The sequence below is a fragment of the Protopterus annectens genome, chromosome 3.part1, assembly GCF_019279795.1.
Source record: "Protopterus annectens isolate FY-2018-M chromosome 3.part1, PAN1.0, whole genome shotgun sequence".
Lineage (NCBI taxonomy): Eukaryota > Metazoa > Chordata > Ceratodontiformes > Protopteridae > Protopterus > Protopterus annectens.
The window spans coordinates 677,574,946-677,597,902 of NC_056732.1; the positions used below are offsets into that span (position 1 = coordinate 677,574,946).

Genomic DNA, 22,957 nt, shown 5'->3' on the forward strand with positions numbered 1-22,957 from the left:
GAAAGGGTCCAGGCCTTGGGCCTGAGCCCAGATGGAAAATCTCTTCCATTTGCTAGAGTAAATTCTTCTGGTGGAGGACTTGTGAGACGACGATAGGATATGCACCACCTCAGGTGAAAGGGAATGTAGTCTAACTATTGATGGAAGTGGAGCAGCCAGGCTGTCAACCTGAGGGACTGTAGGGAGGGGTGGAGCTGTCCCGACATGTGAGTCAATAGGTCTGGCACTGGATCCAGAGTCCAAGGACCGTCCACTGTGTACCGCTGAAGGAAGGGGAACCAGACCTGGTGGGGCCAGTGTGGAGCAAATGGAATCATCTTGCTTCCCAAGTAAATGGCTTTCTGAATCACTCTTGGTAACAGAAGAAATGGAGGAAAGGCATAGAGCAGACCGGAAGGCCAACCGTGGACTAGAGCATCCCTGGGTGACTCCCCCTGTGGGGGGATCAGAGTGAAGTAGTTGCTGCATTTGGCACTGAGGGGACTGGTAAAGAGATCACAGCAAGGCTGACCCCACCTGCTGAAAATCCAAGTCGCAACTCGGTTGTTCAGGGACCACTCGTAAGGCATCAGAATAGCTCTGCTTAGCCTGTCTGCTATCACGGTGGATTTTCCTGGAATGTGCGTTGTCACTAGAAACCGTTGGGAAGACACTGCCCAATTCCACACTCTCATGGTTTCTCTGCAAAGGGGGTAAGACTTGGTTCCCCTTTGCTTGTTCAGGTACCAAACAACTGACATGCTGTCTGAGTGAATAGCAAACGTTCCCCGGGGAAGAGAGCTCTGGTTTGCTTGCAATGCTAATAGCACTGCTCTCATCTCTAGGACATTGATGTGTAAGTGTACCTCGTGATCCTGCCATGTGCCTTGGACCGTTCTGCCTAGATAATGCCCCCCCACCCTATCTGGGAAGCGTCCCTGGTCACTGTGGCAGCAGGAGACAGGGGATCTAGATTCCTCCCCTTGTCCAGGTTGGAAGAACATAGCCACCAACGGAGATCCTGCCTGCATTGCTCTGTGAAGAGAATTGGGTGAGAGAGGTAATTTTTGAAAGGACCACTGGACTGAAAGGAGCCACTGGAGGATCCGCATGTGTAGCCTGGCTAAGGGCACTAGCATGATGGTCGCCGCCATGGATCCTAATAGCTGAAGAACTAACCTGGCTTGGACTTTCTTCCTGGCAATAGAGCCTGGACCTGAGATTGCAACACTGTTATCCTTTCTGGAGGTAGAAAGGCCCTCACTTGAAAAGAGTCTAGCTCTGCGCCTATAAATACAACACGCTGTGAGGGCAGCAAGGCAGATTTTTCCCAGTTTAATGTAATTCCTAGCCTTTGGCAAAGGGTTATGGTAGCCTCCGTGGCTTGAATGAGGAGATGCCTGGGGGGGGCAGTAAGGAGCCAATTGTCCAGGTAAGGAAACACCTGGAATTCTAGACATCTCAGGTGAGCTGTCACCACTGCCAAGCACTTGGTAAACACCCTGGGGGCTGTGGTGAGACCAAAGGGCAGGGCTCGAAACTGGAAATGACTGGCTCCCAGCTGGAAGCGTAAATGATTCCTGGATGCCTTGTTTATCTTGATGTAATAGGCATCCTTGAGGTCGATAGAGCACATCCATACTCCCTCTCCCAGCAATGGGAAGATGGATTGAAGAGTGACCATTCGGAATTTGGACTTCAGGACGTAGTGATTCAATCGGCTGAGATCCAGAATGGGTCACAGGTCCCCTGTTTTTTTTTTTGGCACCAAAAAGAGTCTTGAGTAAGTTCTTGATCCGATCTGGTCTGAGGGGACCGGTTGGATGACTCCTTTTCTTAGCAGCTTTGCTATCTCTAGCGCTGCTTGATCCCTTTGACTGGGTGGAACGTCCTGGATTTTTTTTGATTAAGGGGGGGGTGAAGCAAAGGGAATGGTGTAACCTCCGGTGATTATTCGATGCACCCATCGATCCTGAGTGATGCCCTCCAAGGCTTGAGGATGCCTCGAAAAACGGCCCCCGACTGGCTCCGGAGTAGCACAGTCGGGCGATCCCTCAGGGATGCTGATAGGAAGATCCGCGAAAGGAGTCACAGTCTCCCAAATTGCGGGGGCCTCCTCTGTCCCTAGGATGGTGTCTTCCAGAATAATTCCCCCCTCCTCTGCCTTTGGAGGGGGGCTCACCATGAATGGCTGGAAAAGACTTTTGTGACTTCTTGAACCACATCTTCCCTCCTCTCTGAGCCTTGGGATAAGGCCTAGAGGGAAGAGAAAAACGGGCCCCTACGGCAGATAAAGTCTTACCCTCCTGCTCACATCTGGTGAGTGTGTCTTTCACTATGGGTCCAAAAAGAGAGGACCCATTGAAGGGGTGTCAGTGAAGGAAGACTTGAAGGCCTCCATGAAGTGACATAGGCGCATCCAGGCTTGCCTCCTAAGAGCCAAGCCTGAGCTAGCTGCCCTACTCGCCCCTTCGGCTGCATACGATACGAGCCTCATGGATGAGTTTGCAATGGAACCAAGGGTAGACAACTGGGCGTTAACAGTCTGCTCTACCGCATCAGGCATGTTACCCGTCAAGGTATCTCCCAACTCTTTCAGTGACCGCAGTGTAAAGGTCGCTGAAGACAGGGTACGCTTCCCATAGCGATCATACTCCTGGACTCCTTGTTAGGAGGATGTATGGAGGAAGAAGCCTCTGCAACTTCTTAACGAGTGGCTGACGCCACCACCATGGCATCTACAGGGACCCCTTTCATCAACAACTCTTTCCCTGGGGAACAGACAGGAACTTATTTGGACGACTGGGCACCGGTTCCATGGAATCAGGGTGCTCCCACACCCTTCGACAAATCAGGTCTAAGAGTTCATCGAAGGGTGGGGACACCCAGGAGGCGGAAGGTTGAGCTCCGAAGGCCTTGAGGAATACAGACTCCTCCTCAGAGGGGGACTTGGAAGGCCAGTCGCCTCTCTGCCTCAATATCTCCAGGATGTCGGAGAAGGAGACATCATCGGAGGACGACTTAGGGGACCCTTCTGCATCTTCGAGGTGATGGACTCGTCTTGGGAGTCTATATGCTTCCTCTTGCACAACTTCTTCCTGGGAGGCTCCTCAGGCACAGACTCTGAGGGGCCCTCAGAAAGCTGGGGACCACTCATAGGGGTGTCCTCAGGCCTTTGAGCTCTGCTGTCCACAGATAGAGGGGCGTCAGAGGCTTTAGCCGGGGTGTATGGGGACAGAGTGACCGATCCAATTGATTTCACTGACAACCTGGCCAGTGCGCTCCTCATGGCCCCGAAGGCTGGTCCCCTCAAATCAGAGGACTGACCCGTCTCTGAGACCAAACCGGAGTCAGGATCCCCCTAGCCGAAGCGCCGAGAGGGAGACTTGGGGCTGACAGAAGTCCCGATGCACCCCCTCGGGCCTGACCGAGGAAAGCCGAGTGCCGAAACCAGATGATGGAACCAAAATGGTTGGAGCAGACGACGGCTCCGATAAACTCGCCAGGGGTATCTGAGCCGGCGTAAGGACATCACTCAGCACCGAACACTCCAGCTCCGATGACACAATTCTTGGAGGAGGATTCATTGGTACCGACAAGGGGGTAGGCTCCGGGGCAGACTGGGTCGGAGCCGAAAACAATTTGGCTAACACCGGCGACTGAAGGAGCCTCTGTACCACCCTATCCACGTCCAAATCAGATAACCTAGAGGATTTGGAGGCAACTGAAGGAGATGAGGATCTCCTACCTATGGATTCCTGTGTAACACTGGGTGATCGGCTCCAAACTGGCTCCAAAATGATCGGAGCTGAGGTCGACTCCAGTACCACCGATACCTCCTGTGGCCCCGAGGACAATGGAGCTGAGGAAGCAGTATCCAAACCAGAGCTCCTGTCTTGCAGCTCCGAAGCCAATGGAGCCGAGGAGGTTGTAACTATTTTCAAAATCTTCTCCAGGGGCGCCGAGGAACTAGATGGAGCCGGAGATCGTTTCTTAGTTCTGGTGGATTTAGACTTGCCAGTAGAAGAAGCAGACTCTAGATCCTCTTCAAACGAGGGCTTGACTAAGCCCTTCAAAATCTGTTTATTTTTTCTTTCCTGCAGCACCCTAGAGCTGAAGAAATGGCAGACACTGCAAGATTCTTGTAAATGAATCACGCCAAGGCAATAAACACAGATGGCATGCCCATCTGTGATTGACATTTTATAGGCACACTTAGAGCATTTTTTAATCCTGGAGGGTTTATGCTCCTTTTGCTCTTTAGACATGTCCAACAATATCCAAACACTCAACAAATCTTTCGGAGGCTGGCATAATGGTTAAAGTGTTTACCTTACAGACACAAGGTACAGGGTTTGTTTTTTACCTATGAACCTATATACACCCCAGGGATCACTTCTGTGTCTCTGCTCGACTGTGGCACAGGAAAATAACTTTCTGGGGTGGCGTAAGCCAGGGAACCTTATTGGCTAGGCTTACATAGGCCCTTGGGCCGATAGCCTAGTACCTACCTATGAACAACAAGAGAAAGGTGGGAAACACTACAGGAACTCTAATTTAAACGTTCCTTAGGGATCGACGAGAGAAACACACTGAGAATGAGACGAAGGAGAGGACTAGGTCCCTCTAAATTAAATGGGCCTAGCCCGCCAAACACAAGGGAAACCACGCACACTCTCCACAAAACTAACCAACAGGTCCAAATGCACACAAAACACAATATAGCTATGAGAATAGCTTTTAATCTGACAGAAAGATATAAAATCTTTAGAAAGTTTAGTCAAAAAAGTACTTAGCCACAGCCAAGCTCGAGACCACGTCCCAACTCAACGAGCGGCAAACGAGATCTGGGGGTTTGGGCGAGGTGCATCCTGGGATACCGGTTAGCCCAGCCAATTAGAGACTTCGTGCTAGAAAATAGTTGGCAGAGTCGGAGCCGATTATCGGCTCCGAACCCATCAGTAATGAATGTAGGCGAGATAGGACCACATAACATTATTAGTTTTGAGGCAGAAAGAGCAACAGAAAAAAAAAAAAAAAACAAGAATATAGTTAAATTTCAGCCACACACAGACTGCAAAAGGAAATGGTTTTCCTACAAAGTCATAAAAGCCAACAGGGTACTGAAGAAAAAAGGAAGAAAACCAGCAGTGAACAGTCAGAAATAAGTTTTGCTCCCTTGGTGGTCTTTCTTGTCATATCTTCTCTCTGTTATCCAGGAGAGATTTCTCACAAATCCTCTTTCTTTCCGGCTCTCTCTGCATGTATCAAATTTTGGCATCTGTTTTTATTATGTCTCCTTTCCTTGGAAGAAAGGGAAATTCTCTGACACTACATTAGAATTTAGCCCATGGTTTTTATAACCATGTATAATCTGTAAATAGTATTTGTAAATGATGGCTTACTTAAAAGCAGAAGTCATTCTACTGAACCAGCAGTAAGAAACGTGAAGTTCAGCAAGTCATGAAATTAGTGCAAACGCACCATACAAACTCACATCACTTATACTGCTCAGTGTCCATTTTATTCATACATTACAAGAAAATTTACTGACCTTTCACTTTCCTCTTTTATCTTCCACAACTCCTCCTTCAACTGCCTTCCCAGAATGCTGCTGGGTGACTTAAATGATGGAAAGAATCGAAGCAGTTGCTAAATGCTTGTGCCCAAAGTTATTATATAATAACTTTGGTACTGATAAATCAACAAAACATGCGACTGTTGATGTTTATTATTACCAACTCACATTGATGACTTTAATATTACAATAGGCCTGTTTCAAGAAGACCAAAGATTTTAGATATTATGACTGAAGATTTATAGTCTTATGGGTGATGACTGGAATGATAGTTAGATGTCAATTTTGAAAGGCCAGCATTATTGCTAAATTCTATTTTGCATTTATTGACAAAATTGTTCTTTACTTGTATAAATTAATGCAATATTTAACTAATGCACAGAGAAAAATACTACAAAAAATGGATTTGGATAAGGTAATATTGACCTGTACAAGTGAAAAAAATGGAATGAAACCAGTATATTCCCATTCTACATCAATACTGATCACTGTCTATCAAATAATAGTGAAGACTCTTAACAGGTAAAGGGGAATATTGATGTAATGGTTAAGGTCTTTACCTCACAGACAATGTACAGGCTCGATTCTAACCACTGCTCATTGGCTAATGTTGAAAAATGCATTACCAGTTATAACATATACTGGCAATATTTGCTCAATTTGGGTTAGGCCTAGTGAGACCAACAGATGATGCTAATAAATATCTGTATGCTGTAATTTATTATACAGAACACAGACTAAACAATTATAGCAATATTGATGTAATCAAACCTGATACATATAAAGTCTTTGATCACTTATAAAGGAGCTTCATATGCTAGTTTTTGGAACAATACTCCTTGACCCACTCCTTAATTGCTGCAATCCAAAATTTTTGTGGTGAAACGTATGTTCATATTAAAATAAAGAGCAGTCTATCAGAGAAGTTTAAAATCATGACAGGTGTTTGTTAAGTATGCCTATTTTCAGCACCAACTGCATTTGCTGCCAAGTCTTTATTACAGAAAATACAGTCACAGAAATATATCCAGGCAATCAGAGATGTGCATTAATGATGATGATAAAGCAATGATGAGGGTCACAGAAATATATCCAGGCAATCAGAGACGTGCATTAATGATGATGATAAAGCAATGATGAGGGTCACAGAAATATATCCAGGCAATCAGAGACGTGCATTAATGATGATGATAAAGCAATGATGAGGGTCACAGAAATATATCCAGGCAATCAGAGACGTGCATTAATGATGATGATAAAGCAATGATGAGGGTCACAGAAATATATCCAGGCAATCAGAGACGTGCATTAATGATGATGATAAAGCAATGATGAGGGTCACAGAAATATATCCAGGCAATCAGAGACATGCATTAATGATAATGATAAAGCAATGATGAGGGTCACAGAAATATATCCAGGCAATCAGAGACGTGCATTAATGATGATGATAAAGCAATGATGAGGGTCACAGAAATATATCCAGGCAATCAGAGACATGCATTGATGATGATGATAAAGCAATGATGAGGAGTGAGATACTAAAAAAGAGCAGCTTCTGCTTATGCATTCAGCACCGTCGGATATATAATTATCTATGACCAATCAGAGATACAGCAACGCCTTGCATATCTACAAGTGAGTTGTAATAACAGAAAAGCCATTCCAGTATTCCATACTTATGTTTTTATCTATAATATACTCTTCTACATAACCACTGGATATTTTTACATTCTTTGAATACATTGCTTGAGAAAAATTAAAATAGGTTCCTGACCCAGAGACTTCCCAGACTCTGGAATAGACTGCCCATACATGTCAAGCAGAGCGCCTCTTTGGCCCTCTTCAAAAGGAATCTTGACGATTGGATGGGAGAAAGGAAATTCACCCTGGGGATCACGTCAGTCACCCTGCTAGACAGGGGTTCAGGGAAGTAAATAGTGTGGGAAGAAATAGCCAGGGAATTGTTATGGCTAGGCTTGTATAGGACCTAGGGCTGATACCCTAGTACCAACCTATTAATTAGGAGAGGTGGGCATTATTAATTAGGAGAAGCATTCATTCCTGGGAGGACTTAATACAGTTTAGATGATTATATTGCCTTTAATCATATTCTGACTACAACATGTAACACCTCCTCAATATACGGCATAATGAAACGAAATGTGTTATTCATGAATTTCTAACAGGAGGCAGTTACACAAAGGATTCCATGGGCAATGTCAAATTCCTCCTTCTCTGAGGGAGGATACTAAAAGCTACAAATCTGTAGCCTTCATAAATACTGAGGAACTATCAATATCTAGTTAAACCAATTTATAAAGTTATTAAAAATGTTACTTCAACACAGATTATCTAGTTACTACTTTAAAGATCAAGAATGTATCTTAATTCAATATTACTTTTCATATATCAAGTCAATTTTACCTTTATTAATATATGTAAACATTCAATGGAAACATACAATTACACCTTTTCTCTACACTTAGATGCATCATTCCACAGCTTCCCCAAATAATTTTGGCTGAACTCTGTGAGTGTAATACTCCTAGAGGGGAGCTTATTCTTACTTTGGTTCATAAAACACAGGAAGCCTTTTCAACTGCTAACAAGGGTAATGGAAGGTAAGACATTCTAGCTAAAATGAAACATCTCTGGCATACAAATTGTCTCACAAGATGCATTTTAATTCTACTTATCCTGGTAAAATAAAATGACAGATTGTTTTAAAATCCAAGTGGAAGAGAACATTAAATAACATTTGTAATATTCATGACTCTATTAGGAATGCATCAGTTCGGTACAAGTTTTTATACATAATTCACTGCTCTACCAACAGATATTCTGTTTGATGCTTAAGTTATGATGCTGCTTTAATGCACATTGATAGACTTACCCTCAGATTGTTTGTTTTTGTAAGAATAAATAAAAAATGGATAACCACAACTGTACAAAGAAATTTCAGATTTACCCCACCCCTACTGTATCAACTTTACCTAAACTGCACTGTTGTTTGACAAAATTAGAAATATTCCCTCAGGCTGGATGGAAGCAAACTGTTTAGCTTCAGTGATAAAGTGTTTCATACCCGGGAAATGGAAAGTTAATTCAGTGCCGGAGCTATCCAGGTTTAAGGGATGGACTCGACGGTGTATCTACATTTATTGCCAATGGGACTTGTATCAAATTAATAACAGTAATCTCAATTACACTTATAGGTGTTATTTTCCTGTGCCCCTGTTGAGCAGAGCCACAGAATTGACCCCCGGGGTGAATTTCCTATTTCCCATCCACTCATCAAGACATTTCTTGAAGAGTGCTAATGAGGAGCTCTGTTTGACATAGATAGGTAGTCTGTTCCAGAGTATGGGAAGTCTCTGGGACAGGAATCTATCCCTCCAGCATGTTCTGTTTAATGTGGTGATGTCCCTACAGCATGTAGCTCTGAGAGATTGAAATTTCTTTAGGTGGAGCATATCCAACAGCTCTGGGTTTGACATAACTTTGTATGTTAGGCAGAGATAATCTCAGAGTAGGCGATATGCTACGGTGTAAAGCTGCAGTTTTTGGAGACTGTCAGCATAAGGCACCTGTTGGAGGCTGTTAATTCTCTTTGTGAGGCACTTCAGCCTTTCCAGCTGTTGTAGAGGTCTTGTGAGGTACATTCCAAAAGGGGCGTTGTACTCTATAATGGGTCTAATGAGTGATGAGTAGAGGGCAACAATGACCTCTTTCTTCCTGGATGAGAACCCTTTCATGAGGTGTGCCATATAGAAGGATTTTCTGACCACTGTGGCGATGTGATTGTCAAAGGAGAAACTACTGTCCACCTGGGTCCCAAGGTCTTTTATCACACTTTCGGTGTTAAGTAGACTGCCGCCTATGTGGTAGTTCATGGGTACAAAGTTTTTATGAAAGGGGATGACAATGCACTTTTTGGCATTGAGCTTGAGGCCATGGCTCTGACAACAGGCATCTATCTCGGTGAGGCCCTTCTGTAGGATGTCAACATCATTTGGAGACTCAACTATGTCTCCTAGTTTGCAGTCTTCTGTGAGCTTCATAAGCCAGAGACCTTCTGTGTTAGCTGGTACTTCAGAGAAGTAGATACCAAACAGGAGAGGACCCAGGACTGAACCCTGTGGTACTCCAATTGTCACTGGTTTGCAGTCGGATTTGGAGTCTACAACTTTTACAGTGTGGGTTTTGTCAGTGAGCCAGTTGACAACCCATCTTCTAACGTAGGGATTTATACCTAGTTTAGTGAGTTTGTCTATAATTCCAGAATGGGGGATGGTGTCGAAAGCCTTGGTAAGGTCAAGAAAGGCTGTGTGAACCACCTTACTCTCAACTATGGCTTTGGTGACTGCTTCAAAGAAATCAGTCAGGTTCAGAAGACATGATCTGCCTTTCACAAACTCGAACTGGGTGGGGTCCAGCGTTTGGAGGTTACCAATGTCTTTGTTTATAAGTTCCATGATGATACATTCCATGGCCTTGCAGCCCAGGCTCATCAGGCTAACAGAGTGATAGGAATAAATATCAAATTAGAGGAGTTATTGAACAAAATAAAGAGAAAAGAGATGCGATTTATTACGTGTCTGTGTATAACATAAGAAATGAGAAAGTGAAAACTTTGATAGAGCATTATTGGAAATATCTATTGGAAGATAGGGTTCTGGCAAATATTCTAACCAATAAACCATTCTTCTCTTATAAAAGGGGAAGAAATTTAAAAGACATGGTAGTGCACGGAAAGTTTTGTATGCCGAAAATGGATATATCGAGAGCGATTTTAAATCGAGGCACAGTATACTGCAATAGATGCAGTATTTGTACAAATATTGTCAGTACATTTAGTAGTATAAATGGGGTTAAGTTTGAACCTAGAGATATTTATACATGTAGAAGTAAAGGGGTAATATATGCACTAAGATGTCCATGTGAACTTTATTATATAGGAGAAACAAAGAAAGAAAGAATTTCGAATTAGATTCATGGAACATATTAGAGATGTCAAAAATATGAGGGAAGATAAAATAATTGCTTCACATTTTAAGATGTTTCATAATAGTGATGCAACTTTATTACAAGGTACTGTGAGATTGTGAAATGTTTGGGTAATGATGAAAATGTATTAAAACAAAAACTACTATATATAGAAAGTATTTTTATTTTGAAGTATAAAACTATGACACCTACTGGTTTAAACAACGAACTAAATTGAAAGTGTTTGCTTTAAAATGGAAATTTAATGTGCAATTAGTGGGTGTGTGTTATTGATTGAATGTAGTATTTAAGAGTACACATTTTGGAGGTGTTATTGTTTGATATTCCTTGAAGGTGGAAACACCGAAGCTCTAGAAAATAAAGAAAATTTGTTCAACTCAGTTGCCTTTTGTTAACTACAGTCGGTGGTTATTTGGGTCAGAGTTGTATTGGAATTTGGCAGAAGAAAAGGAGTGTTTGTGGTTTATATAATAGAGTGATAGTTCCCGGGGGTCTGTGGTGGCTCCTCCTTTGTGGAGTGGGATAACTGTTGCTGTGCACCATTCAGTGGGCACAAATCCTGAAGTGAAGCTATGATTGAACATGGTACTTAGGTGGGGAGCCAGTTTGTTCTGAAGTTCATGTAAAATGCAGCCTGGGATGTTATCCAGTCCCATGGATGCTGTGTTCTCGGCTTTAGAGAGTGCAGTTTTTACCTGCATAGTTGTGATTACAAGGACTCTGCATGCTTCTGGTATAGGTATGGGCCCTTTAGGGGGTGGGGTGGGGGGTAAAGTTAGCACTGTACCTATCTGCCAGGATGTTGGCAATATCAGTTGGTTCTGTAATTTTGGTGCCATTATGCTGTAACTCAGAGCAGATCTGGGTGTTGCCATTGAGATTCTTGACATAGCTATAGAATGCTTTGTGGTTGTCCTTAGAATCAGTGGCAATTTTGTTTTCGTAACTAGCTTTGGAGGATTTTATGAGGGATCTCAGCTTCTTACAAAGGCTGGCCAAGGAGCTCCTCCAATCATGGGGTTTTAGTCTGTTTTGCAACAGTTTCTTCCTTCTTGTAGAGTTTGTTTATGGCAGGGGAGCACCAGATTGGCTTCCTTTTCTGGAGGATAGCATATTGGTTCTGTTAGGGAAAGCACGTTCCATGCGCTCGTGTAAGTGCTTACAGCATGCATTTGTGTAGGATTCAGCAGTTGTTACTGTATTGTCCATCGCATGGGTGTCATGAAGTTCGCCACTTCTGTCTTAAGAAGCATGAAGTTGGCTTTGGAGAAATTATTAACGGTGGTTTCATTAATGGGGGTGGGGGCAGTATGTGGATATCTAGGGTGATTAGTTTATGGTCGGATCTGACCAACGAGGAGTTGACCTCAGGTGTGGAATACCGGTTACTCATACTGGTAATGACTAGGTCCAAGATATTGTTGCCCCTAGTGGGGACATGGAAAAGTTGATCCAGGGCATTGGAATTTATGAATTCCAGAAAGTGTTGAGTGAAGGAGTTGGTACAAGAGTAGTTCTTCCAGTTAATGGTGGGTTCTTTAAAATCGCCCAATATTAGGGTGTTTGTTTGAACTCTAATATTTTCCAGTATATTAAGAAAAGGAGAGGGGCATAGTGGGGGATCTCTAGCAAGCTACAATTTGGATTGCAGTTTTGCCCAGAGTTAGTTGCACTTGGATAATCTTGGATGCATCCTGTTATTTTGTTTTTAATTTTCCTTTGGAAATGTACATTAAAATAAGATTTTAATGGAAACAAAGCCACTGCATAAAGGAAGCCCCTCAACAAAGCTTCATCAATACTAACCTACTACAGTCCTTTAATCCTGTAGTAATCATTAAAATATGCGCACAGCATCAACTACTAAAACAGCTTACTACAGTAATACTTCTCAGACTGTCAGCAAGGCTTTTGCCCTGGTCATGGTATTAAAAACAGCATCTCTTATCTTCTTGTATCAAGTTAAAGTACAACTTAACTGACAACAGCTTAACATGTGCCATTGTTACAGACTTAACAAAAGCCCTGAACATGTGCAGTCATAACCTCCTTATATCTACATTTACCTTAAACTAGTACAAAAGCTTCTACAACTGAGTGCATTCAGATTACATACTCAGATTTCACTCTTCTGGCCTGTACAACTAGGTGTGCCCACAGCTTCTTTCCTAGGCTACTACTGTGTATCGCATCCATCACAGACATAGTTAAATTCTGTCATCCAACTAAAGGCATACAATATGCAGATAACATCCCTTTTTTTTATATTCAGTAACACTACAAAAATAAAAATGCAAACCACAATGCATTCACCTAAGTTCAAAACTAGATTTGCAACTCTTCCACCCTGGCCACCAAACCTCAATCCCCACTGCCACAGCTCTAAAAACTAAAATAATAATCATACAAAACCAAAAATAGTCTCCATCTTCACACTGCTAGGGGTTCATCTTCACCTCAGCTCACACATTTGTCCACCATATTAACACAGCTATATCCAAATTCAGTGCTAAATTTGTCTTCCCTTATTGTATCAAAAACTTACCAACACTAAACTCTAGACTCAGTACTGTTATCAATATTCTACTGTTCATTAATCTGCTAACCTAAACTCCTCCCCTTTTGGTAAACTTAAGGGGGTTCACCATGGAGCTCCTCTTTTATATCTAACCAGTCCCTTACAACATACCATTGGTTATCTCAAAATGACTAATAACTGGTTTGAATTAAAAAAAAAAAAATCACACAGCGTTTAGGGTATCCCATTCCACCCTGCACAAATCTGACAAATGTCCATCTCGCTTCCTCAGAACTTGAAACCTCTCTGCAACCCCAGCACTGTAAGAACCACCATGGTCACTTACACTTCATCACCACTTCAAGACATGGAACAATCTCCTGTTTCATCACAAGATAAATATAAGTTCCTTTATAAACTTCTTAAGGAAAGATCTTACCACACTGAGGCATTTTAACTGTAACTGCTTCCTGCCATCCAAAGTGAAACCTACTCAAGTGTAGCTTATACTCTCTCTATCCATGGTAATCTTAACCTTATTCTAGGTGCCCTTCAGCTTAGAACAGTCTAGGATACTATAGCAAATTAGTACTGATACAGTGTCTGCATACCTCCATACACTACTGTCAGAACTGGGAAACATACCCTTTCACAAGCAAGATTTCTCCAGTCTGCACATATGACAACAAAGCTACTTGCTTTTTCTAACCGATGACTTACTATTGATTGAAAAGTGTTATGTATTGTTGCATCACTAAGGAGTAACAAAAGACATTAAGTGTAGAACTGCATCACTAATTTCCATCTATATTTTGGAACTTTTTTTGTGTTGTAATAATAGATGAGACCAGATGCCTTAATAGTTAAGGGCTTCGCCTCCCATGCACAAGGTATAAGGTTCGATCCTGACCTCCGATCAATGCCTGTTTGGAGTTTGCATGTTCTCTCTGTGCCTCCGTGAGGTTTCTCCCATGTCTGAAAAACTCATCAATTAATGGAGCTGTGGGCACCAACCACTTTGGGCATCTAATGTGGTGCACAGTATCCTCAAGATAGGAGAACACAGATCACAGACTGCATGTCGTGGCTGGGCTAGTCACTCAACAGTGTAAAATACGGCTCTAGGTGATTCGGTCATGTTTACTAATGTTGCCAAAAATGGGCATGGGTAGTTACCGGTGATAAGTGGGTTGAGGACCCGGCCTATTTTGATTCACGGCAGGGACCCTTGCTAATGATGGGAGGGGTATATTTGCCTCTACTGGCCAGTGTGTGACCACCATAAAGCCCAGCAGCCTTGGGTCAATAAGCTACTGGCTGGCTGATGTCTAGCTGCCCAGCCTGGGTTACATGGGATAGCTCTGTTGAACAAAAAATGGACGTAAAACTAACCAACCTGCCAAACAAACTGAAAATTGCTAGGTTCACTGACAGGACGCAGCTTGGAAGTGGATGCTATGATGATACAGAAGAGGGTGGACATCCTATGTATCCAAGAGACAAGATGGTAGGGAAGTGCAGCAAAACCACTTGGCTTGGGATCCAGACTCTACTTCTCAAGTGGGGGACAGGCTAGAAATGGTGCAGGAATTGTGGTGAGAGAGAGGCTTCAGAAGGCAGTGTGGGATATCATCAGAATTAATGCCAGACTCATGGGAATCAGACTCCAGTGTAATCAGAGGGTGGTATTCATAACCTCAGCCTATGCCCCACAGCAGGGTTGTAAAACTGAGGAAAAGAGTGCATTCAGACACCAGTTTTAGAACCTACTAGATAAAGCAGGACAACATGAATTGGTGTTGATAATGGGTGACTTAAATGCACATACCAGGACAGACAGAACAGGATATGAGGACTGCCTGGGTCCACATGGGTGGGGCAACAGGAATAAAGAAGGAGAAGTCATTCTAGACTTCTGTCTGGCAAATGGCAAATGGCTTGATAGTAGCCAACACATGGTTCAGAAAAAGAGACAGTCACAGATTACATAAACCAGCAGCCAACATGCAACTCAGGTAGACTTCCTCTGAAACAGTCGGCCCACAGCATAAATCACTAGTTGCTACAATCAGCTGCAGGCAGTGGTCAGAGAAAGCTCTAAAGTCAACAGAGATCAGGCGAAAGACTTGGAAGTTGACTGGAGACAGATTACAACAGTTCAAGGAATTACACAGAGCTCTAGCACCCCAAGAAGAGGAGGAAATAGGTGGAGTTGAACAAGAATAGCACTGCCTAAAACAGCATGTGTTAGGACTACAGAAAAGATATGTGGCCAAACCGGGTATGGAAATAAGGTACATAAGGAAAACTGGTGGTGGAAAGCAGAAGTCCAGGAAGTCATCAAAAGAAAGGAGGAGTGCAGGAAGAAGTGGTAGACAGAAAAGACTGACCAGGCTAGTAAGGATTATTGGTTGGCTAACAAAGAAACTAAGAAAGAAGTTGCAATAGCAAAGAATAGGGCATTGGAAGCACTCTATCAACTTCAGGAAAGTGACTCAGTAAGGGGCACAAAGAAGCTATATCAGGCTGCAAGGCAAAAACAGAAAGATAAAGATAGTCGACACCCTTCATAAGGGATGCCAGGAACAAGCTGCTCACTAGTCCACAGGACATAAAAGGCAGATGGAAGGAACATTTCCAGCAGTTTCTAAATGAAGAAAACCCCACAGAAGCTGTACTTCAACAGCCTACAATGAGAGAATAAGTGGAGCCTACCCTAAAAGAAGTAAGAACAGCACTAAAGAAGATAAATTCAGGGAAAGCAGCAGGCTCAGATGAGGTCACAGCAGATATGATAAAGGTGCTGGGTGAGATAGGGGAGAAATGGCTCCTGAGGGTACTAATAGCAGTATGGAGTGAAAGGTGTATCCCAGATGACTGGAGAATAAACATACTTGTGCCAATGTACAAAAAAAAGGGGGCATCCACAACTGTGGGTAGTACAGAGGCATCAAACTCCTATCACACTGCATGAAAGTTCTGGAGATGGTGATTTATAAACGGATACACAGAGAAATAGAATGTAAGATGGGAGATCAGTTCAGATTCAGATCAGGATGCAGCACACTTGACCCGATGCTTGCATTGAGACAGATAAGATACTTGAGAAGAAGTTAGAGATGAGGAGAGAGTCCGACTGGGCATTCCTAGACTTGGAGAAAGCATATGACAAGGTCCCAAAAAAGCTAATCTGGGCAGTACTGTGGTGATTTGAAGTCCCAGAAAAATTGGTAGAATTAGTGCAGGCTATGTAGAAGGACCCAATGACTCAAGTGCGAACAGTGTTTGGCCTCAGAGAGGGGTTCCCAGTGGGAGTGGGTGTACACCAGGGTTCAGCTCTCAGCCCACTGCTGTTCATACTGATGATGGACTACATTAGCAAACAGGTTGAAGGGGACAGATCAACAAAGCTGCTGTATGCAGATGATGTGGCAGTACAGGCAGACTCTGAGCTTGAACTTCAGCAAAGGATAGGAGAATGGAATGCAAATCTGAAGGCACATGGGATGTAACTAAGTGTAGATAAGATGGTAATGGCAGCAAACTGGGAAAATCAGAAGAAGATGAGAATAGAAACAGAAGGGAAGATAGCAGAACAAGTAAACAGCTTCAAGTATCTGGGTGGGGTGGTTGAAGAGAAGGGTAGCCTGAATGAAGAGGTCAAAGCTAGTACAAGAGGGGCTGCAGCCAACTGGCATAGAGTATGAGGTGTAGCCTATGACAAAAGAATGCCAAAGAAGCTGAAAAGTAAGGTGTACAAGACAGTGGTGTGACCAGTACTACTGTACCATACAGAAACTTGAGCAGTAAAGGCAGAACATCTGAAGAAGTAAGAGTTGATGGAAATGAAGTGCCTGAGATAGGTGGTAGGATGCACATTGTGGGACAGACCAAGAAATGAGGACATAAGAGCAGAAGCCAACGTAGCTCCAATTGCAGAAAAGATCAAAGAGAACAGATTACGGTGGTTTGGGCACATGTGTAGAAACGCAGAAGACAATCTGGTGAGGAAGATTTGGGACAGTCAGGAAGAAGGTAAGAGGAAGGGAGGACATCCAGCAAAGAGGTGGATGGATTGTGTGAAAGAAGATCTGTGACAGGCATAAGTGTTAAAGAAGGGAGGAGTGTGGCATTGAATTGAGAGAGTTGGCAACAGTTAACATGATACCCCATCCCCATGTAGAAAAATGGGGAAAAGGGGGCTGATGATGTTATATTAACATAGTGGAGCTTATCTCTTTAAACCTCCATTCACAATGGGCTCTGACTGGCTGACAAAATCAAGAAATAATTAAAAAAAAAAATCAATAATGCTTTTTTATCCCAGCTGGGACATTATTCCACTTTCTATAACAAGAAAATAAAAGCAGAAATAAAAACTATGCTTACTGTTAGCAAGCCAACAGGTTCCTGTTGTGTGATCTCCATGTTGCTGCGACTAATGCCCACAATGGCTACAGCATCATTTTCAACAGAGTTAACATTTTCTTCCATTATTTTCAGGCTGTCCTCTTCTTTAATCTTGTCCTCCAAGTTGCCATCGGAGTCTGTCACAAGGTAGGTAACGATCTCTTGTTTAATGCACTCGAGATTTCCTTCCATCCATTTTAGAGTATTTGCTTCGTCATTCTTCAGCTGCTGGATGAGTTGTTGTTCCTTGTCCAGGAGAAACTGGTGCAATTCTGCAAATTCTTGTTTAATGTACTTCTTCAAATTAAAAACATCTTCCTAGGAAACATAAGAATAAAGCAAAATAAGTAAAACAAATAGCTCTGCACTGCAGCTTAACTTGTACTGAACAAATGGCAGCCCATCCATTACATGGTAAAGGCATCCATCTGCAACACTGGTGATCTGGGGATGGACTATACTCATACCTTTCAACTTTCTTGTACAAGAAGTCTGGATAAAGCCAGAAATAATGAGGGGGTCAAAGACCCAAAATCAGAGTAAGATTTTAAATACTGCTCTTACAAAACAAACATTTGACTTAGCATGCACTTTCTGAAGTATTTGAAATCTGAACTTCAAATGTCTGTCCTCAATAATTTGTCAGAAAACCCTACATTTGATGGGGAACAGACCAAAAATATGAGGAAACAATTGGACCTGCTGTGAAATTCTGAATAGTTGAGAGGTATGGCAAGCTTAGAGTGAAGGGCAACCATCTAAAATGTTCTCCTTTCTAGAGGAGAGATACTGTGAGGGGTACATAGCTACAAAGATGACATCCCCAAACATATAACCAGACTCACTGCAGACTGATGGATGCATATTTAGGTATGTGAAGTCTGAAAGGGAGGAACATACTGTCAAAAAAAAAGAAAACAGGTGCTTAACGAAAGTACAGTTTTGTACCTACCATAAATGTAGATGTCTGACAGATATGCAACTGCAGTCATAACATATGGGTTGTCCTGCCTCAGGCAGCCCTCGGTCGGCCGGATTCCAAAGTCTGGGTCCGACGTCGGCTGATGTCGCATTTCTCTCCGACGTCAGAGTGGCTGGAGTACATAAGCATCAGTCGACGCCATTTTCTTCAGTGTTTCTTGTCCCAGATGCCAGGTGCCCTCCAAGGAAGGCTGTAATCAAATTGGAAGACAAAAACAGGATTCCAGACAAATAAGTAAGCAATAAACAGATACACCATAACAGATATCCCCAGCTAAGAGAAACAGGGATAGGAGTGGACCCTAGGCATAGAGGGGTATGGAGGGAGGGAAAATCCGACTGCAGTTGCATATTTATCGGACATCTACATTTATGGTAGGTACAAAACTGTACTATGTCCTTCAAGAATGCAACTGCAGTCATAACATATGGGTAGAATACCACAGCTTAGCTGGGGGAGGAGGAATGCTCTAGGAACAAGATGGTGAGGCAATCAAACCCTGCAGGACTGCCGAAGCAAAGCCTGCTCTGGATCTGGAGTATAGAGGGAGATTGTAGTGTTTGGAGAATGTATGCACGGAGTTCCACGTAGCAGCTTCTAGAATGCCCTTTGTAGGCACCCCTCTTAAAAAAGCTGTAGAGGTGGCTGTAGCTCTGGTGGAATGTGGTCTGACATTGGCAGGAACAGTCTTCCCATGAAAGGAATAACAGAATCTGATGCAATGTCCAATCCATTTTGAAATAGTCTGTTTTGAAATTGCTTTTCCTTGGACTGCAGGGGCGTAAGCTACAAAAAGTTGTTCAGACTTCCTACTGGTCTTGGTTCTGTCCAGGTAGTATCAAAGTTGTCTGTGAATGTCCAAGGTATGTAACAGTCTTTCCCCTTTGTTCTCAGGATTGGGGAAGAAAGCAGGTAGATGAATAGCTTGATTTAAAGAAACCCTAGATACCACCTTTGGCATAAAGGTAGGGTTGGTCCTCAATGAGACCCTGTCCCTGTGAAAGATTATGAACGGTGGTATTGCCATTAGGGCCTGTAGTTCCGAAACTCTTCTTGCTGAGGTAATTGCCAACAGGAAAGCTGTCTTCCATGAGAGAAATTGTAAGTCGACTGAAGCTGCTGGCTCAAATGGAGGGAGAGTCAGTTTTTCTAGGACAAAGTTGAGGTCCCAGGCTGGCACTGGAGCCTTTCTTGGTGGCTTAATGTTCTTGATTCCCCTTAGGAATTGCCTTAGCAAAGGATGTGAAAAGACAGGCGGATCAGTATTATATCTAGCTGAAATAGCTGAAGCATGTATCTTTATGGAAGAATATGAGAGTCCATTCTGTAGCATATCTGCCAAATATTCCAGGATGAGTGGGATGTTCAATAATGATGCATCATGTCCCTTGCTGGTATTGCAAATGCTGAATCTCTTCCATTTTGCTAAGTAAACCTTTCTGGTGGATGGTCTTCGAGCCTCTGTTAAAATCCGCTGAACCTCCTTGGAGAGAGATAGATTGAGGTTATTCATGGGATCTCCCAGGCTGTTAGCTGCAGTGTCTGAAGGTTTGGATGCACTGTTTTGAAGTTGTGTTGAGTCAAACGTAGGGGCCATTGGGGCAGGGCCCACTTCTTGGTGTGACATATGCTCCGTAGTAGTGGATACCAGTGTCGTCTTGGCCAGTCTGGAGCTATTAGGATCCCCTTGGGTCTCTCTGCTTTGATCTTTAGTAACACTGAGGTCATCAGTGGCAGAGGTGGGAATGCATAGATTTTTAGGAAGTTCCAGTTGAATGAGAGAGCATCTATTTTCCAAGCTTGTGGATGGTATGTCCTTGAGCAGAATTTTTGTAGATGATGGTTGAGGTGAGAGGCAAATAGGTCTACTTCTGGCCTGCCCCATGTCGAAGTGAGTTGTGTGAAGATCTTCGGATGTAACCTCCACTCGTGTGGATCTGTGAAATTCCTGCTTAGGCTGTCCGCCAGCACATTGTCTTTGCCTGGAACAAACTGGGATTGTAACTGTATGTTTAGGCTCAGTGATTTTTCCCAAAGATTCATTGTCAGTCTGCAAAGGGGGTAAGAATGGGTGCCCCCTTGCTTGTTTATATACCACATCACAGTGGTGTTGTCTGTCCGTATCAGTAAATGGCCTTGCTGAAGTTGTTGTTGAAATGATGGCATGCATTACTGCCAGCATTTCCTTTTGGTTTATATGCAAATGTGTTTCCTTTGGAGACCATTGTCCTTGCATACATCTGCCTTCCATGTGCGCCCCCCCCATCCAAGGTCTGAGGCGTCTGTGGTCATGGTCTGTGTTATCTGTGTTTTTATGAATGACATACCTGTGTTTGCCTGGCTTGCCAAGGCCCACCATAGGAATTCCTTTTGTAAGCATGGAATGAGCGGTATGGTTGTCTCTAAGTTGCTGCTGTGCTGAGACCATAGGCTTTTTAGGTACCATTGAAGCTTTCTCAGGTGTAGTTTTGCTAATGGAACCAGGAGAATGCAGGATGCCATGTAACCCAGGGCCTGTAGGAATCTCCTTGCAGTCATCTGGGTGAGTTTTGCCAAACCTTTGAAATAATGAGTTAACTTATCTTGCTTGTCTTCTGTCAGGTAAGCCATTTGAGAGGCTGTGTCTAATTTGGCTCCTAAGAAGGTTATTTGCTGGGATGGTTGTAGTCTTGACTTTTGAAAGTTGACTGTGTATCCCAGAGCCTGAAGTAATCGTATGACATAGTTCAAGTTTTTTGTCAACATCAATTTGTCGTCCGCTTGTATGAGGCAGTCATCCAGGTACAGGTAAATTTGGATCCCCTGGAGCCTGCAATGAGCAATTACTGAAGCCAGGCATTTTGTGAATACTCTGGGCGCAGTAGATAAGCCAAATGGCAATGCTGAGAATTGATAATGCTCTGGCCCTGCAAGAAATCAGAGGTATCTTCTGCAACTGTGTATGATAGGGACATGCAGGTATGCCTCCTTGAGGTCCAGAGTAATCAGCCAAGACCCCTTGCCCAGCATGGGAAGGAGTTGCTGTAGAGTCAGCATTTTGAACTTTGGTACTATGATAATGCGGACAAATCCAGTATTGGTCTCCACTGAGTTTCTTTTCTTGGAACAAGGAACAGTCTTGAGTAAAACCCCTGGCCTTGTTCTTGTTGTGGAACTCTTTCTATTGCTTTTATCCAAGCCAGCAGAGAAATTTGCTTGATAGCCTCTGCCCTCTGGTTTTGTGGTAGGTTTGGCATGCCTTGTTTTCTTGGTAAGGTATGAAAATGGAACCTGTAACCTTGGTCTATAATGTCCAAAATCCATTTGTCCTTTGTCAATCTGTGCCAATTGTCTGAAAACAGAGATAATTTTCCGCCCAAGGGAGCTTCTATTTGTTCCTTGGTAGGCGGAAGTAGAGGAAAGTCATTGAGATTGTGGCTGTGGGGCAGGGGAAACCCCTGTGTCACTTCTTTGGTTTGCTGGCTGCCATTGTCACCCCCTGTAAGGACCTCTGTATTGTCCTCTTCCTCTGCCACGTCTGTTTTTACCCCTTTGAAATTTTTCAAGATTAGGAAAGGACCAGTTTTTTGAAGGCCAATTCCTACTGAATCTGGGGGGCTGAACCTGGAGGAAATCTTTAACCGTCTGAACTGATTTTGCTTTTTCCTCGATGGACTTTAACACATCTTTAGCATTAGCACCAAAAAGCTTGTTCTTTTCCAAGGGTGCATCCAGAAGTTTTGCCTTAACATGATCTGGTAGAGGTTGTTCTTTTAACCATGCATGTCTACGAATGACTGCCCCTGTCATAGCTGCCCTACATGAAGCTTCCAGTGCATCATACCCACACTGCAGGAAGTGATTGCTGACTTGCTGAGAATTATGTACAGCTTCCTGCAAAGACTTCCTGTCTAAAGGATCAGGAGAGGCCAGTGTTTTCTGTAAATCTTCTAACAGGAAATCCTGATATTGTAACATATGAAAAAGGCAATTCAAAGCTCTCATAGATAAAGTAGTGGAGGTGTAGACCTTTTTCCCCCATCTCTCTAATGACCTAGCTTCCCTGTTGGAAGGCAAGGGGTTTTTAGAGGTGGAAGCTGAAACACCTTTAGGTCCCTGAGAAATAGTTTCCAAATCAACAGTATGGGCCCTGAATAAATGGGAATGTGTTTCTGGGACCCTGTAATACCTGTCTGGCTTGGCTGGAGCAGGAGGAAGAGAATCAGGGGTAACACTGGAGTCAGAATATAAATCATCCAAAACATCAAGCACAGGAGGGATTGCTAAGGGCCTGTGCTGGGGCTTTTTAAGGAAAGTTCAAGGCGCTTTCTGGAATCAGAATATTCCTGGCCTTGCCACTTGAAATGTTCCCTCATGGTATGCAGAACTTCCCCAAAAGAAATATCCTCAGGAGGGGAGGCCGAGGGGATGGAATCCTCTGCATCCGAGTCCTCATAGGTCTGGAAGAGCTCTTCCTGGCCATCGGAGTGGACAGAGTCCT

At 43.3% G+C, this 22,957-nt stretch overlaps 1 protein-coding gene across 1 annotated transcript in view; it reads right to left on the reverse strand.

The window, feature by feature from the left end:
- Positions 1–22,957, reverse strand: part of LOC122797710 — a 297,965-nt gene that overhangs the window by 46,416 nt on the left and 228,592 nt on the right. Inside the window, exon 7 of the mRNA XM_044066244.1 lies at positions 17,475–17,813. Within this exon, the coding sequence (XP_043922179.1) occupies positions 17,475–17,813 (339 nt within the window). The remainder of the gene's footprint in view (positions 1–17,474; positions 17,814–22,957) is intronic.